The following is a 12,755-nucleotide window of genomic DNA, read 5'->3' as shown; positions in this document are numbered from 1 at the left end:
CGGGAGGCTGAGGCAGGAGAATGGCGTGAACCCGGGAGGCAGAGACTGCAGTGAGCCGAGATCGTGCCACTGCACTCCAGCCTGGGCGACAGAGAGAGACTCCATCTCAAAAAAAAAAAAAGAAAATATTTGTTGAGAGTAATAAGGAAGAGACAGAAGAATATAATTTGAGAGACTCTTTTGAAAAGTGTGACAAGATTGAAACCATAGAAGTTATGAACCAGGCACAGTGGCTCATGCCTGTAACTTCAGCATTCTGGGAGGCTGAGGTGGACAGATGACTTGAGCTCAGGAGTTCGAGACCAGCCTGACCAACGTGGTGAAACCCTGTCTCTACTACAAATACAAAAGTTAGCTGGGCATGGTGGTGCATGTCTATAATCCCAGTTACTCAGGAGGTTAAGGCAGGAGAATTGCTTGAACCCAGGAGGCAGAGGTTGCAGCGAGCTAAGATCATGCCGCTGTACGCCTGGGTAACAGAGTGAGACTCCATCTCAAAAAATAATAATAATAAATAAAAAAGTTAGGGAAGCCAGGCAGAGTGGAAAACAGGATTTGCTCTTGTAACTTTTGATGATCGTGAAACAATTTTGTTCAGATATACTATGCTATTAATGGGCATAATTGTGAAGTAAAAAGAGTCCTTTCTAAATGAGATGGAGTCTACTGGGTCATAAAGAGGTCATGGAAGTGGATCTGGCAACTTGGCTGGTCGTGGAGGAAACTTTGGAGGTGGTGAAGGTAATTTTGGCCGTGGTGGGAACTTTGGTGGAAAGGAGGCTATGGTGATGAAGGTGATGGCAGCAGAGACAGTTACGCAGGAGATGACGGTGGATAGAATGGATTTGGAGGTGACGGTAGCCACTATGGGTGGTGATCCTGGTCATAATAGTAGAGGGGACCATGGTGGTGGTGGACCAGGATATGGAAGCCAAGGTAATCCATATGGTGGCAGTGGTGGATGATATGATGGTTACAATGAAGGAGGAAATTTTGGTGGCAGTAACTATGGTGGTGGTGGGATCTATAATGATCTTGGAAACAGCAATCAAATTATGAATCCATGAAATGGGGCAGTTTTGGTGGAAGAAGCTCAGGCAGTCCCTATGGTGATGGTTATGGATCTGGTAGTGGAAACAGTGGATATGGTAGCAGAAGGTTCTAAAAACAGCAGAAAAGGAGGCTGGGCACGGTGGCTCACACCTGAAATCCCAGCACTTTGGGAAGCCGAGGTGAGTGGATCACCTGAGGTCAGGAGTTCGAGACCAGTCTGGTCAACATAGTGAAACCCCATCTCTACTAAAAATACAAAAATTAGCTGGGCATGGTGGCAGGCGCCTGTAATCCCAGCTACTCGGGAGGCTGAGGCATGATAATCGCTTGAACCCGGGAGGCAGAGGTTGCAGTGAGCCGAGATCATGCCTCTGCACTCTAGCCTGGGGGATAGAGCGAGACTCTGTCTCCAAAAAAAATAAAAAATAAAAACAGTAGTAACAGGCTACAGTTCTTAGCAGGAGAAAGAATGAGAAGTTTTGGGAAAGCAGCAAGTTACCTTGAAATAGTCATCACAAATGCATTAGAGGAACTGTAAAAATCTGCCATGGAAGGAACAATGATACATAGTTAGAAAACTTACTGTAGCTTAAACAGAAAACCCTTCTTGTTCAGGACTATCATAGTTACAGTTTGCAAAAAGTGCAGCTATTGATAATGCAATGTAGCATTGGCTAGATGCACATCCCTACGGTCTTTTATCTGCTGTAGCTTTTTCTTTTTCTTTTCATTACATCAGGTATATTGCCCTGTAAATTGTGGTAGTAGTTCCAAGAATAAAAAATTAAGGAATTTTTAACTTTTCAATATTTATATAGTTCAGTTTTTCCACATTTCTGAACACTTTAACAAAATACAGTTTTGAGGGTGTTTCCTTGTGAGTTAACAAATAGAGAAGACCATTGTGAATTACTATTTTGCATAAATTTTGCTAACGTTAACTGTAAAGAAACACCAGCTGACTTGCAGTTTAAGGGAATTCCATTCTCCCCATTTCCAAACCATGATCTGAATGGGTGCTGACATGTGGAGAGAATAGATATTTGTATGCTTGCAATGTCTGTTTTAGATAAATAGGATTGGGCATTTAAAGTAGCATATGTATGAATTTAATAGCATTAAGATTACCTTCAAATGAAAAAATCTCAAATTTCAAAATCAAAATAAAAGCAGCAAAACTCCCTCAAGCTGAGGGCCCACTCACCAAGGAGGGCACGGGCCTCATTATAAAACAGCTGGTATCTCTGTTCCAAGGCATAAGAAAATCATGCCTGAAGCTCCTTTCCATTGGGAAGGAAAACAAACCTGCTCCCCTGTTCTTTCTGCTTGACTTCTCTTCCAAGATTAGCATAACAGCTAAGGGCTTTAGCCAGCCAAGGCAGCTTCCCCAGGCTTCAGAAATCAAGCAGCCAGCCTCGCCTTCATAGGTGTAAGTAGAACTCAAGGTCATGCTCCCGTTGGGGCAAAGTAAATGAGAACTGAGTGGCTCCACCTGGAAGATTCGATCTGTGGTTAGAGAAACTCATACAGAGTTCCATCTTGAGCTCACTACTTCTTCTAGCAAACCCTGCCTCCCCAACACAAGAAAAAAACTGTGATGTCGTTTAATCTCACAGGTTTTCAGGGATCATCTCAATCTTGGGTACGGAAAAAGTAAAGCATTTCTCAGTGTTGGCTGCGCCTTCTATATCAGAATTCCCCGGGGTACGTGTTATAAATTCCAAGCCAGAGGTGGGTGCAGTGGCTCACACCTGTAATCCCAGCACTTTGGGAGGCTGAGCATCCCTTAAGCCCAGGAGTCCAAGGCTGCCGTAAGCCACGATTGCGCCACTGCACTCCAGCTGGGTTGACAGACCAAGATCCTGTCTCTAAAAAATAAAAATAAATAATAATAATAATAAACTCCAGGCCTGCCCCAGAACAATTGGATCCGAATCTCAGGGAGTGTTGGGCCTGAGCACCGCACTTTTTGTATATGGTGCCTAGCAATGCTACACGCATGCTGATGTAGAAGAACCTGTATCCTGGAAATTAAATAAACTCCGCTAGGCTGAGTCCATGCAGTAGTAGAAACCATGGAAGTCAGGGAGGGAGCTGGGGCTGAGGGATGAGAAAGGGAAGGAGGTCAGTGTCTATGCAGAGAACAAGAGATTGATACCATATGTTTGTGAAGCACTTTGAATTTCACTTTAAAAATAAAATTAAAATCACAGCAGCTGTTTGTCTATGATTTATGCAACTTTTCCAAGATGCTATTCTTCAGTTAAAAGTTTCCCTAAAAAATAAAACAAATTAGGAGTTAAATCAAGGTCACAAGGCCCCTCGCCAGAGCCTTGTGTTTCCTGTACTCACAGCTTCTTAAAGGACTCCCCCCACCCCCACGCCCTCCTTCTTGCCTGCAGTGCTTCCCTCCTTTCTAAAACATTAAGTCCTTTACACCCAATCCAACAAAAACAAAAGGATCATTCTCATCTGTTGCAACACAGGATCTCAGAGAGGATCGTTTTAAACACACTGTGAATTAAGGTAGTATACAGATTCCAAGACTTCTTAGGGTGTTCTAACTCCTCCTCCAAGCCCACTCACCCGTACACGACAGGCATTCTTTCCTAGGAGAATTACATTTGCTGGTGGGTTTCTATGGTCACCACACGTGCCTAACCTTGTATAACCAAGACCAGGAGGTCACCTCGCCATTTTGCAAGCCAAAGACACAGCTAGTTCTGCTTCTAGTTTTACTCATCTCTGTACACATTCTTCAACCAATTCTTTCTCTGGAACATACTCCTGAGTGAGCTATGTGCAGAACCCCTGGTTTTCACCAACCCCATGACCCCAGCTGGGACTTGTGTTCACTGCCATGTTGTGCTTATACCTGATCTCACTGAAGATACGTGGATTTGGGGTAACTTAGAAGACTGTTTTACGCTTTACACTGACTCCAATCTGCTTTTGCAAACTTGAATCATTCTGACTCAAAATATTAGATTTTTGGTCAATAATCCTTTTATTTATTGAAGCCAAAAGGTATATTATGAAGGCCAAAATTATAAAACACTTTGATTTTATCTCCTTATCTGTAAAATGAGCAGAAGAAACTGTTAGATTGCTTAAAAATCCTTCCAACACTGAACTTATAAATCACAATGTAGGCTGAGTGTGGCGGCTCACGCCTATAAATCCCAGCATTTTGAGAGGCCGAGGCAGGCAGATTGCTTGAGATCAGGAGATCAAGACCAGCCTAGGCAACATGGTGAAACCCCGGCTCTACTAAAAATACAAAAATTAGCCAGACAAGGTAGTGCACACCTGTAGTCCCAGCTACTCAGGAGGCTGAGGCAGGAGAATCACTTGAACCCAGGAGTCAGAGGTTGCAGTGAGCCCAGATTGTGCCACTGCACCCCAGCTCAGGCAACAGAACAAGATCCTGTCTCAAAAAATAAAAATAAAAATAAATCGTCTTCATTTTAGAAAAGAAAAAACTGGGGCTTAAAGTAATGTTGAACAATTAACTCAAAGTCAAATAGTAGTGGCAGAGCAGATTTCAGGACTCTGAAAGCTATCCTTTCAGTCACTGTACTAGAAGCCTAGGTTCAGCTCCCTGGCAATGTCCTGTGTGCTGAACCAGGGAAGACAGATCACATAGACATTTCAGTTTAAAGTGTCAATATCTTCCCTGCGTCCCTGCCATTCTATTATATTGCTGACAGTAGAATGATCTATAACGCATCTATTGATCAATCAACATAGTTTGTGAAAAGCAAACAAAATCAGCTTCCTGGTCAACATTGCCCACTTCAGTTTTACAAAGAGAACATTACCAAACAGCTATCCCCTAGAGGTTGAACTCCCTCTGATACTGGTGACCAGAGTGACATTCCAGAAAGGTTTTGGGAACCCAAGTGCAGCCAGGACACCTCCCGCTGCATCTGGGCTGCCCCGGCCAACAGTGTCCCTTACCTGCGGCGGCTCCTGCAGGCGGCTGCCACGTGATGAACCGGAGCCCGTTCCGGACTCGGGAGGGCTGCTTTCCCGGGTAGTAGCCAAATGTGATGACTCGGCTAAATTTTCCCAGCCCTGAATTCCTAACATACAAGAAGGGAAATTAGGAGGTGACTCAGGGTCTGTTCAGGATAACGGGTCGGCACAGAGTGATGGAAAGTGAGAATCAAATAAGAGGGGAAAGTCAAAGTTTATAGAGTATTGGGGCGGGAGTGGGAATTGTTCTGGAATGAAACCGACATGAATACTGTGGGCTGGCACAAGCATCACTTGCGCCCTTTGCTTCCCCACGCCATGCTGAGGTGTTTTTCCTTCTCCTTGCTGTGATATCCCCCCTCATTCTTCCCTCACGTCAGCCTGACCGACACTTTCTGCAAAAATTCTGTAGACGGCAATTCTGGGGACCTTCCCTCTGCACCAAACAAAATGGCCCTGTCAAGGCCCGTTCCCCCTGCGGCCGCGAGATGGCGGCATGACTCAATGGACGGGTTCCAGGAGGCCTCTGCACAGAGATGCCGCCATGGCTGCCTCCTTCCTTACATAATCCTGTTAGAGCGCATTTAATCTAAGGATGGGACACTGTGTTCCATGCCAGGCAGACTCATCGTGACTGATTGTTGCACCAGCAACAAGAGCTTTAACCGCTGACGTTCCTTCCTGCTCAAGAAACACCGTATGTCCTGAAAGGAGCGATTTAAGCTCTCAAAATGATTTATTGGTAAAAAGCAAAGCAAAATTAAAATCAGGGAACTACAGCACCTGCAGAATTTAGGAGCCTCTCTCCCTCATCATCTCTCCTTCCCCAGACTCTCCAACCACATGTATAAATCTATTTATCAATAATTAGTTATCGTCTCGCTCTGCCTTTCCGTATGCCTTTCTGTCATACGGAAAACATGTCCTAAAAGAAAAAAAGAACAGTTATATTTTCGAAGATGGAGAAGCTTATTGTTATGCTAATAGATAACATTCAATGAAAACTTCTATGTGCCAAATGTTGGGATAAATATTACATAGACTATCTCATTCAATTGTTACATCAAACCGAAAGTTAATACTCCTACTATAGTCTCCATTTTAAGGCTGGAGAAACTGAGGCGCAGGGAGATTACCTTGACAAAGGTCATGCAGTTAATTCGTGGCAGAGTTAAAATTCAGCCACAAGCAGGCTAATGTGAGAGCTTGGACTCAGCCATGATGCTATGCAGTGGACTGGTCTAGAAAACCCAATGAGGAGATAAGCAGAAAAATATAAACCAGAGAACTATGTCAGAGTGGAATATGGAAGAAAAAAGGCAGAAAGAAAGAAAATCGATGCTGCTGAGAAAATAAGAAGAATGAGGCTAAAACACCACCCTTTTCAGATTAAGTTACAAGGGCACCACTGTGACATTTGAGGACACAATTTCAATAGAGTGATAGAGAAAGGAAGCTAGGCTGCAAAACTAAGGGGCTATGAGGAAAGAGGAAATTGAGATGTCTTGCTGCAAAAGGAAAGCAATAAATAGACTAGAAGAGACAGCAAAGTCAGGCAAAAGCATTTTGGTTTTCTTGTGTGCTTTTTAAAGTGGAATAAAGCCTGGCCTTGTTTGAAAGTGGTTGCAAGGGAGCCCTAATATGTGGGTGGTGTCGAGTAGTGGTAATAGGAAGAGGTGGAGGGGGGCATCAAGGGCACAAAGGAAAGGGTTAGCTCTGGAGGAGGAAGAAAGGTGGCTGCTTCTGTCTGCAACTGGGAGACAGCCACAGAGATGAAGATACATCAACATGAAACTGAGAGGAATGGGCGAGTTCAATTCTTCCAAAATAGCTTTAATCTTTTCAGTAAAACCAGAGTGAGGTTATCGGCCAAGAGTGAGAATGAGGTTTATATGGCCATAATCTATATACTGAACTAATCCATGTAGTGCTTAGAATGACCAAAAAGGTAATAAGATTATCCAAAGAACAGAGGAGACTGGAGAAGGGAAGTCCAAAGTATGACTGTAAAGATTCTCTGCAGAATCTCCTTTGTGAATCAGAACTGAAATTTACATACCCTCCTCCCCTCGAACAGAAACATAACAGGCACACTATTAATAATCCCTTGTGTCTAAAGTTTCTTTGTATTCAAGTTTTAAGACATTGGACAGAGAAATAGTATCTTCTCTACTGCTAAATAAGAGAACTAATATGCAGATAAATTTTCCTGTTTGGCTTAAAACTACAAAGAAAATCAGGGCCAGAACTGGAATTGATATCCAGGAACCTCTCTGATACTTGCACAGTGCTGCCTTCAGCTCTGCTAAACAATTCTCATAAAGGGCCTGGATGCAGCTAACTGCCCCTAGAGAATCCCAGACACAGCACAAACATGGGAAGCATCAAAATCAACTCATGATGCCCACAAGAGTCTAAGATTCTCCTTATGTGGCCCTGGGTCACAGTGCAGTTCTTTGGAAATTAGAGGGCAAGTTTGATAACTTGATTGCAACGTATTTGTATACCGATAACGCGAGGTCTTTAAAAGAACACACCATAATTATTTAATGTAAGGGTTTAATGACTCTATTTTCATTCTCAATTAACATTTCCTTATTGCCAGAAGTACACTGGGGCTGACACAACTGGAAAAAGCAAAGAGGGTAATTATTTAGCCTGCATTACTGATGAAAAGGGCAACAGGCAAAGCTAAAGCAATCCACAATTCACCTTCTGTTTAGACGGAGATAAGGACAAAAGACAGTCACCAATCAAAATGGTTTATCTTCAGTTTCAGGACTTTTAGAAGCACTTCCCTGTGTGTGTGCGTGCACAGTGTGTAATCAGGAAATTTATCCTTTTTATTTCATTTCTTTTTTTTTTTTTAAATGAGACAGAGTCTCACTCTGTCACCCAGGCTGGAGTGCAGTGGGGGGATCTTGGCTCACTGCAACCTCCTCCTCCCAGGTTCAAGTGATTCTCACGCCTCAGCCTACCGAGTAGCTGGGACTACAGGCGCCTGCCACCACCCCGGCTAATTTTTGTATTTTTGAAAGAGACGGGGTTTCACCATGTTGGCCAGACTGGTCTCCAACTCCTGACCTTAGGTGATCTGCCCGCCTCCGGGATTACAGGCATGAGCCACCGCGCCCTGCCAGGAAATTTATCTTAAAGGGAGAGATTTAAGTTTCCTCCCTCTCATCTTCTTTCAGGAAATACATCCCCCGCACCCCGCCCTCGAGGTAACGAAACCCTCTCTTGATTTTCACTTCTAAAAAGAAATAAAATCAGCCACCTCCTTAGCCACAGATTGTGATTACCAGCTTCTCATTCTTTCTTTCTTTCTTCCAGTGTTTACTGAGATCCTGCTTCCATGGAGGCAGAGTGCTCGGCAGGTGGGACCAATACTCAGACTGCGCTCTCGAGGAGAATCGACCAGCAGTGGACTTGGGACTGGGGCTTATGTGCCCACAGCGCAAGGGAGGAATTGATAAGAGCCAAGAAGAGGAGGTGATAATGAGTCAAAGGGCAGTCACTAGGGAAAACCCTTCGTAGAGGATGGAGCATCCACTCCTGTGCTTAGTGAAACCAGTTAGACCGAGATGAGAAACGCCTCCCAGGAGGCAGGCTCAGTGAGAACACGAGGCCATGAAAGCACGCCAGCTAGCCACCCGGATGAGCCACCTAACCTGACTCCTCCACAATCCGCTCGCCTCCAAGGTGGACAGCCTTGGGAGACTCTTCCCAAACTTCATGCCACATTTGCTTCCCACTCCTCTACCTATGTGTCATAATCTAAATACAAAGGTATTTTGGCTGCTAGTCTTTGAATGAAATAGATGCTGCAGGAAGAAGCATTGGGGTGTATATCCCTCGGCTTCAAATACCCTCCAGCACATGGAGACAGGAGTGCCCCATGGCCCAGGTCTCCTCACGCCCAGATGCAGTTCTCCAAACTCTGTAAACGGTAAGCTGTCTCATCCAACCCTCCATCTGGCTGTTATGCCTTCCGTTTTCTCTCTTTTATTACTTGATAGTTACTATTGGTGCCAGAATGCGAGAAAAAATTCAAGCTCTTTCTGTAGCCTCTTGGCCTGGGGTAATCTCTGAAAATGATTTGCCTATCCCTTGACCCAGAAAACTCCACAAAATCATGCAAACCAAGGGGTTCAAATCTTTATGTTACCTTTAAGAACACCCATGTAACTGTGCAGGCCATCAAGGTATGCACACCCCAAAAAACACCAAGTACCTGAAAGATGTCACTTTTCAGAGGCACTGTGTGCCTTTCCATCATTACAAAGGTGGAGCTGGCATGTGTGCCCAGGCCAAACAATGGGGCTGGATGCAGGCTTGGTGCCCAAAAATGGTGTCGAATTTTTGCTGCATGTGCTTAAAAATGCAGAGAGCAATGCTGAACTTCAGGGTTTAGATGTACATTCTTGGATCATCGAGCACATTCAGTTGAACAAAGCCAAGATGTACACCGTATTTACAGAGCTCATGGTCAGATTAACCCATATGAGAGATCCCTCTGCTGCATGGAGATGATCTTCGCTAAAAAGGAACAAATTGTTTCTAAACCAGAAGAGATACTTACACACAAGAAAAAGGCATCCCACAAGAAACTGAAGAAACGACACAGCCTAGGAATACATTCAGTATAAGATAATTGCAAATAATAGTTTAGCCAGCCATGGTGGCTCATGCCTGTAATCCAAACACTTTGGGAGACTGAGGCGGGAAGATCACTTGAGCCTAGGAGTTTGAGACCAGCCTAGGCAGCATAGGGACACCCCCATCTCTATAGTTAAAAAAAAAATTTTAATTACCCAGGCAATGTGGCATGTACATGTGTGGTCCTTAGCCACTTAGGAGGCTAAGGCGGGAGGATTGCTTGAGCTCAGGAGGTCAAGGCTAAAGTGAGCCATGATTGTGTCACTGCACTCAAGCCTGGATGATAGAACAAGACACTGCCTTTACTTTTCTTTTTTTCTTTTCTTTTTTTTTTCTTGAGACAGAGTCTTGCTTTGTCACCCAGGCTGGAGTGCAGTGGTATGCTGTCGGCTCACTGTAACCTCTGCCTCCCAGGTTCAAGCAATTCTCCTGCCTTAGCCTCCCGAGTAGCTGGGACTAGAGGTGTGTGCCACCATGCTCAGCTAATTTTTTGTATTTTTAGTAGAGATGGGGTTTCACCATGTTGACCAGGCTGGTCTCGATCTCCTAAACTTGTGATCCACCCACCTTGGCCTACCAAAGTGCTGGGATTATAGGCGTGAGCCACCACATTCAGCCAAGACACTGTCTTTTAAAAACAAAGTTAAAAAAAAAAAAAAAAAGCCAGGAGTAGCGGCTCATGCCTATAATCCCCACACTTTGGGGGGCTGACACAGGAGGATCACCTGAGGTCAGGAGTTCAAGACCAGCCTGGCCAACGTGGTGAAACCCCATCTCTGCTAAAAATACAAAAATTAGCCAGGTGTGATGGTGCATGCCTGTTATCCCAGTTACTTCGGAGGCTGAGGCAGGAGAATCACTTGAACCTGGGAGGCAGAGGTCGCAGTGAGCCAAGATCACACCACTGCACTCCACTCCAGCCTGGGCCGCAAGAGTGAGACTCCATCTCAAAAAATAAAAAATAAATAAATAAAAATTAAATTAAATTAAAATTTAAAAAATAAGTTCAAGTTTAAATGCCTTTCCTACCTGAGATATTAATTACTCCCATACCATCACCAACACCCCACTTCCAAAAAGTAATCGTGAACTTCTGTAAACATTTTTCAGTTGAACTGGTTAAGTCTTTAGCAATCAATCAACTGTGTTGAACTACAGTGTCTAGCAGAATCAGTTGAATCCTGAGACTGTTCTGTGCTGTCTTACCTGAGCTAGGCAATGAGGAGCACAGCGTGGCTAGCTTCTCGCTCTGTGCTCATCCTGATGAAGGGTGAATATGAATCAGCCTAGAAACATCTCTGTCCTTTAAACAAGCTTGCAGTGAACAATAAACCACATTTTGTCCTTGAGGATGAAACATAGGCCAGATTAGAGTTTTATCACAAGAGAGAAATACATAATAAGGCCTCTGCTATCTGCCCCTGATAATTGCTAACGATACATTCTAAATGATGCAGTTTTGCAAACTTCTAAGATTCTCACGTTACATTTCCTATTTGTGCAAGGGCCCAGTGAGAAAGCTATACATGCTTTATTGTGGAAGAGAACAGAATCAGTAAACAGCACCATGAGACGTCAAACCAATCCTGCAGACAACTGTTAAGAGCAGACAATCCTACTCTTAACACCTCAAAGTGTTCTTAGGCTATTTGTCATTTTCTCCTCTCAACCTTGGAAAGGGGGTCATTCTTGTGCTTCTTTGACATACAGGGAAACTTGGGGGAGTGGGAAGAGTGAGTGGGGAACTTCCCCCAAAGTCTCAAAGCTAGGTGAAAGGGTTGGGATCTAAATGTTTGGCTTCCTCTTGAGCTTTGTCCAGCCAGAGTCATTCTATGGATTCTGCCTCTAAAGGCAGAATTCTTATTCCCATGGGCTTCCTTCCTCCCACTTTTTAAAAAATCTTTTCTCAACTTGTTTTCTTCTCTGCCCCCCCACCCCCACCTGCCTTGTTTCTATTTTAAGTTTGTTTTGAGCATTGCTTAACATATTCCTTCCTCTTGAACTAACCATAATCTTAACATTCCACGGCTTATCCTTCAATTTTACACTTACAGTAGAATCCAGTCAAATCCCACAAAGCGACAAACATGTAGGCATTTATGATGAGAATCATGAGTAGTCATTTTTTGATGAGACTAGGAGTGATGTCAGGCACAATGTGACCAATAAAACAATAAACCTATGCCCAAAAGTGCTTTACCATGCCTGCTGCTGTCATAAAGATCCAGTCTATTATTGGAACTGTTGACTCTTCTTTGAGAGATTGGAGAAGACTCTAAGAGTAGAACCATTTTTTTATATACCCCACAACAGATACATTACAACAATCCTGTCTTTGATCCTATAATACCAGCTTCCCACCACAACTCCATCACGGCATTACTGTACCTTTCCCATTATTCTTCATTTAATTTCTCCAGTAAAGAACAAAAGAACAGCCAGGCACAGGGGGTCACACCTGTAATCCCAACAATTTGGGAGGCCAAGGAGGGGCAGGGGGGCGGGTCACCTGAGGTCAAGAGTTCGAGACCAGCCTGGCCAACGTGGCAAAACCTCATCTCTACTAAAAATGCAAAAATGAGCCAGGCGTGGTGGCATGTGCCTGTTGTCCCAGCTACTGGGGAGGCTGAGGTGGGAGAATCACTTGAACATGAGAGAATCACTTGAACCCAGTAGAAGGAGGTTGCAGTGAGTCAAGATCGTGCCACTGCACTCCAGCCTGGACAACAGAGCGAGACTCCATCTCGGAAAAAAAAAAAAGAAAAAAAGCAAACATTTTAATCAACATATATATGTTCAGGAACCAACTATGCAGGTTTCAGGTGCCCTGCAACTAGAGCAGATTATTTTCTCTCCTGCTGGCATCCAATCCTTCAAGGAACTGTGCATTAGATCATCCCTAGAAAGGAAAGGAAAACAGGTAACATGCAAATTACCTGATTTTCTCATTGGGAATTTTTGGGGAGGTAGCTTTTGGCTATTCCTGTTCTCATTCTTTCTTACAACCTCAGGCAAATAAAAGTTGACCATGACTTAAAACAACACAGTGTGCTTCAGATCTTAGA

General features: G+C 43.9%; 1 protein-coding gene and 1 pseudogene across 3 annotated transcripts in view; one reads left to right on the top strand and one right to left on the bottom strand.

The window, feature by feature from the left end:
- MRO (maestro) overlaps positions 1 to 10,968 on the bottom strand; it is a 31,101-nt gene extending 20,133 nt beyond the window's left edge. For 2 of the 3 annotated variants that reach the window (XM_011928765.1, XM_011928768.1), the window contains exons 1-2: positions 5,330 to 5,351; positions 5,014 to 5,138 (exon numbers count right to left, since the gene is read on the bottom strand). In XM_011928765.1, the coding sequence (XP_011784155.1) occupies positions 5,014 to 5,138; positions 5,330 to 5,351 (147 nt within the window). Of the gene's footprint in view, positions 1 to 5,013; positions 5,139 to 5,329; positions 5,352 to 10,896 lie in introns of those variants that run through there. The other variant, XM_011928769.1, reaches the window with a different exon arrangement.
- LOC105502571 lies at positions 9,126 to 9,680 on the top strand (annotated as a pseudogene).
- Positions 10,969 to 12,755: the final 1,787 nt, after the last annotated feature.

This window comes from Colobus angolensis, unplaced genomic scaffold (assembly GCF_000951035.1).
Source record: "Colobus angolensis palliatus isolate OR3802 unplaced genomic scaffold, Cang.pa_1.0 Scaffold8, whole genome shotgun sequence".
Classification (NCBI taxonomy): Eukaryota; Metazoa; Chordata; class Mammalia; order Primates; family Cercopithecidae; genus Colobus; species Colobus angolensis.
The sequence above is the reverse complement of the archived record's forward strand: the minus strand, read 5'-3'. Positions and strand labels throughout refer to the sequence as shown.